Here is a 4,915-nt window from a genome sequence, read left to right as displayed (position 1 = left end):
GAATTACCTCCTATGAGCTCGAACACGAACATAAAGCATGCACCACCATCTCATCACTCATGCTGCATAAAGGACAAACCATCTGATAAACATGTTTGTTTCAATCGGCTACGAACAAGTAACGCCGCTCAAGCCTCCCTCCAAGTGAAAATCCAAATCTTCGGCAGAAATTGTAGTATGGAAATAATCTTCCATGCTTTTGAGATCGGTCCCTGCACATGAAAATGCCGTTGAAACCAATGATAAACAGATCATATGTAATAGATCCCAGAATCATGAAAACCCCACGCAATCATATAACACTGACTTGAAGCGATGATCATCGCAAGAATGTTATCTGCATCTTATGAACAAAACGATTGTTGCAATAAGTCTACATTCCATTTAGCTAAACCAGGAATCATAAAATCTCGGCAGTAGATTGGATTGTCAGTCGCATCAATATATGTACCTGCAAAGGAGATTTTAAAGACCCTTCCCCAAGGGTCTACATGTATTCGCGTAGGACTATCCTAACCGAATACTCCAGAAGAGGCTCTCTCGCATTGCAAGGAACACATGATGTATCCCCTTCCAAGCAAACGATCATTTATCACCAAGCTTGGCATGTAAAATGTCCCCATCCGGGAAATATTTAGCTCGTAACACCCTTTCCACTAAACTATAGGGCTCTTTAATAATCCGCCATACTTGTTTACCAAGTAGTGTTAGGTTGAAACTACGTATATCTCGAAACCCAATGCCACATACATTCTTTGGCAACCAAAGGCCAACCTCATTCAGAAATACGACCAGACCACCAAAACCACCACATAGTACTAACCATCTCTTGAATCAAATAATCTGAAAAAAGATAACAGGACATAACATACATTGGAATAGCTTGTCCAATCGATTTGATAAAAATCTCAGGTCCACCAAAGGACAAAAGATTTTTAGTCCATCCCAAAACACGTAGATAACCAAATGCATTGGACTTATTCCTTCCAATCACCAAAGGCATACCCAAATAATGACCCGGTCGGAAACCTCCGTGATTCCTAAGATGGATGGAATAGATTGACGATGATGGCCTTAAGTTTGAGGACTAAAATAAGTAACATATTTTTCTAAATTAACCTTCTGTCCAGAAGATCATTCATAGGCCAAAAGGATGTTCTCAATACAGTTAACTTCCGCAGAAGAGTTTTTTAAAAACATGATACTATCATCTGCAAACAAGAGATGACTAACTCGTTGTCCTGCTAGACTTGCTCTAATTCCCTAAATTTTTATTTATTATTAATTTGATGTGACCTATTTAATATTAAATTATTCGACGTCATTTAGTTGTTAGAAGAAAAGGATCAAATGATAAAAACTTTAATCTATAAAGTTTAATGAGTAAATTAAAAAATAGTGAAAAAAATAGGAGAAAAAATAAAATTTAATGTGTAAATTTATAATTTACAATTTTTATCTTTGAAAGAGATTCAAAATATGATTAGGGGACTTAAATATTTGGGATTTTTTTATTTAATGTTTTTAAAATTTGAACTTAACTTGGGATATTTTCAATCAACAGAAAATTATTTTGACATATTTCTTTTTACCTTTGATTCATCAATTTTAAAATTTACAAATATTCACATCGACAAATTTATATATGTAACAATATTTATAATAATGTCCAATTTCACACATTAATGAAAAATCGTAATAACTACAACTAATCATTATTATGATAAAGCAATAATAAATGTGTATATTAGTGAAAATTTAGACAAGAGATGATAATGATAATTTCACTAAATAATTTAAGAGAGTAATTACATATATAATTATATTACTTTTTTTATCAATTCCTTAAAAAAAAATAGGAACATAATTGAAGGGTATCATTTACGCTCAATTCAGTGGGACACAAATTGAATGATAGCATGGAAGCCCATTTAGCCCGATCTCAACAGGCATTTTCAAGGATTCAATCTCATTTCACGCCAATTCATCAGAATAAAAAAAAAAACAATGGGTCATATCTGCAAATCCTCTATGAAGTTCTTCTCCGATCAAGAGATCCGATATGCCGGCATCCTCCTTCCTCACGAGGTAATACTTCTCCATCTACCATGCATTCATCATTGTTTTTATTCTCTTTTGTCAATGATCCAAAAAGATGGAAATACCTCTGTTCCAGGTACAAGCCAGAATCCAAGCAGCGGTCCTCAATTTCCTCAAGGTTTTGACCTCTCCCAATCCTGCAATCTCCAATATCCCTCTGGTAACTTAAATTTTCCGTGTTTGGTTGCTGAGAAAAGTGAGGAAATATTTTTTTTCTGAGTTAAGTTTTTCAGTAGGAAATCGAGTAATAGTAAAATGAGTGAAGGGATCTTGACTGATGTTTCGTGGATTTTTCTATCTCACACTTTTTGTACAAGATCATTGATGAGAGCTAACGCTGCTAAGGCCTTTATTAGAGGTAAATGGTTCTCGGATTTAGTTTTTGCCCATTTTTCATTTTTTTTTTTCTAAATTAAATTGGTTCTTCATCTTAATATCTACTACAAATGAAGTGTGGAAGGTTATGGAAATGTGTTTTGAGATTCTGGTTCAAGAGAAACAAGTTACTCAGAGGGAACTCTTTTACAAGTTGCTCTGTGATTCACCAGATTACTTCTCATCTCAGTTGCAGGTCAATAGGACAATCCAAGGTCACTTATCTGAGTTCTCACTCGTTTATGAATAATATTAATGATTTCGCTCCATGTTTCTGTTCAAAGGAAAACTTTTCATTGTCAACTTAATGCTTGAACTGATTGAGAATTTTGTGCTAAAGATGTTGTAGCATTGCTTCGGTGCAGTCGCTACAGTCTTGGAATCATGGCATCTAGCAGAGGACTTGTTGCTGGGCGTATCTTGCTTCAGGCACATCAATTTCTTTCCTGCTTATTTTATTGCAATGCAAATATAGGGATTTAAATATTGCCTGCATTTTCATTTGTATTGCGTTTATCGCGATAGCGGACATAATTGGTGCTATTACGTCATTACGGGTATCGCTTTCGTTCAATAACAGTTTTGGATCTTACTGTTACTGCTATATAACGGTGCTATTCTGATGGTGGACCGCTATTTAAATCCCGACAAATATCGCTAATCATGCTGAGGAAAATAATTGATGAAATTTCATATGCTGCTTGCTTATTTGATTTCTACTGTGGTGAAAATACAGGTGACTGTTCTGCTTATTTGATTTCATATGCAGGAGCCAAACCAAGAGGATGTAGATTGTTCTGCTTGTGGCTCTTCTGGGTATGCAATTTCAGGTGACCTGAAGTTGTTAGAGAGCTTGATTATGAAGACGGATGCCCGCTATATTATTGTAGTTGAAAAGGTGCATTTTTTCATCAAAACCCAAAGTAGTCATCACTATCAATTTATTATCTCTGCATCCAATTAAACTACATTTTCCATGATTTTGCTTTAAAGCATGCAATATTCCAGCGATTGGCAGAGGATCATGTATTTAACCAGATTCCAAACATTCTTCTCACAGCAAAAGGCTACCCAGATATTGCTACAAGGTACCCATTTTCTAGCTTACTAAGTCTATTATCATTTGGAGATGCTTATTTGCAGTCACCGCCTTGAATGTTACAGATTTCTTCTTCACCGAATGAGTCGGGCTTTCCCAGATTTACCCATTTTAGCGCTGGTTGACTCGTATGATCACATAACCAAGGACTTCTTTTGTTGTGTCTTTTGCCCTTTATCCTTAGTAGCGGTTGCGGATGTTTTGAACGTTATGACGTGATTTGTTTGTTAAAAACAATTATGATTTTAAGTTGCGGATGCAATTATGATTCAGCGGTGACCTTAAAAACATTACAATATGACTGTTATGGTGGGTTGCGGTCGCAATTTAATACTAATTTCTTCTACATGGATTTTTCATTCTGGAATATATGTGCACCATGGACAGTGATGAACTTCAACTTCGAATCATTTCAGGAACCCGGGTGGATTAGCTATATTATCTACTTGTAAGTTTGGAAGCATTGGGATGGGTCTAGAGGCATATAGATACGGTATTATTTTCTTGCCGTCATGCCAATTTGCACTCATTTTCTTGTTTTCAATGTAAAAATTGTAATATTTTCTATGCACCATTCAGCTTGCAACGTGAAGTGGCTGGGACTGAGAGGGGATGATCTACAACTGATACCTGAATAGTCTTTAGCTCCATTAAAGCCACGCGACCTCCAATTCTCTAGAAGTCTGGTTTCCTCACCATTCTTGCAGGTACAGTACCTGTATAAGTTAATAGTAGGGAATTTAATTTGCCGTTGTAGTCTGTGTTTTCGGTTGTATTACGTTTATCGCGATTGCGATCGTAATAGATGTTATTACAGTGATTACGGATATCACGATCATGCAATAACAATATCAGACAATATGACTACCGCTGTATAGCGAGCAGTATTACAGTAGCGATGACGGCAGACCCCTATTTAATTCTATGGTAATTGATAAATATAACTTATTGTCTTCATTTTTTTTAGAGTTAAATAGTGATCTACAGGATAATTACAGGCAAGAACTGGAACTGATGATGCAGAGTGGTCGGATAGCAGAGATCGAAGCTCTGTATTTCCATGGCTACGATTATTTAGGTAAGTATATAGCAAAGAAAATTGTTCTTGCCAATTACATCTGAAAATAGTGGCAATTGTAAAAGAAAAGTATGATCAAAACTACCACCGGTAAAACAGAAATATTTAGATAGATTCTGTTGGGTTTAGGGTTCAAAGAGCTGGCAGGGTTGGTCTTGAATATTTTTAGGCTCGGGACGAAAATAAAAATTAGGCTCCTAATATAAAAAAATTAAGAAATATGTAATATAAAAAAATTTATTAGATTTTGTATTAAATTAAAA

The 4,915-nt window shown here is 35.4% G+C and overlaps 1 protein-coding gene across 1 annotated transcript; it reads left to right on the top strand.

Moving 5' to 3' along the window:
• The first annotated feature begins 1,984 nt into the window (after positions 1-1,984).
• LOC120198761 (meiotic recombination protein SPO11-2-like) lies at positions 1,985-4,319 on the top strand. The gene is made up of 10 exons (XM_039200040.1): positions 1,985-2,088; positions 2,177-2,260; positions 2,326-2,458; positions 2,553-2,690; positions 2,816-2,904; positions 3,245-3,373; positions 3,469-3,563; positions 3,640-3,883; positions 3,991-4,067; positions 4,154-4,319. Exons 1-8 carry the CDS (start codon positions 2,008-2,010, stop codon positions 3,791-3,793), a joined length of 903 nt encoding a protein of 300 aa, XP_039055971.1. The 5' UTR covers positions 1,985-2,007; the 3' UTR covers positions 3,794-3,883; positions 3,991-4,067; positions 4,154-4,319.
• The last annotated feature ends 596 nt before the right edge of the window (positions 4,320-4,915 follow it).

This window comes from Hibiscus syriacus, unplaced genomic scaffold (assembly GCF_006381635.1).
Source record: "Hibiscus syriacus cultivar Baekdansim isolate YM2019G1 unplaced genomic scaffold, ASM638163v2 tig00004797_pilon, whole genome shotgun sequence".
Taxonomy (NCBI): domain Eukaryota; kingdom Viridiplantae; phylum Streptophyta; class Magnoliopsida; order Malvales; family Malvaceae; genus Hibiscus; species Hibiscus syriacus.
The sequence above is the reverse complement of the archived record's forward strand: the minus strand, read 5'-3'. Positions and strand labels throughout refer to the sequence as shown.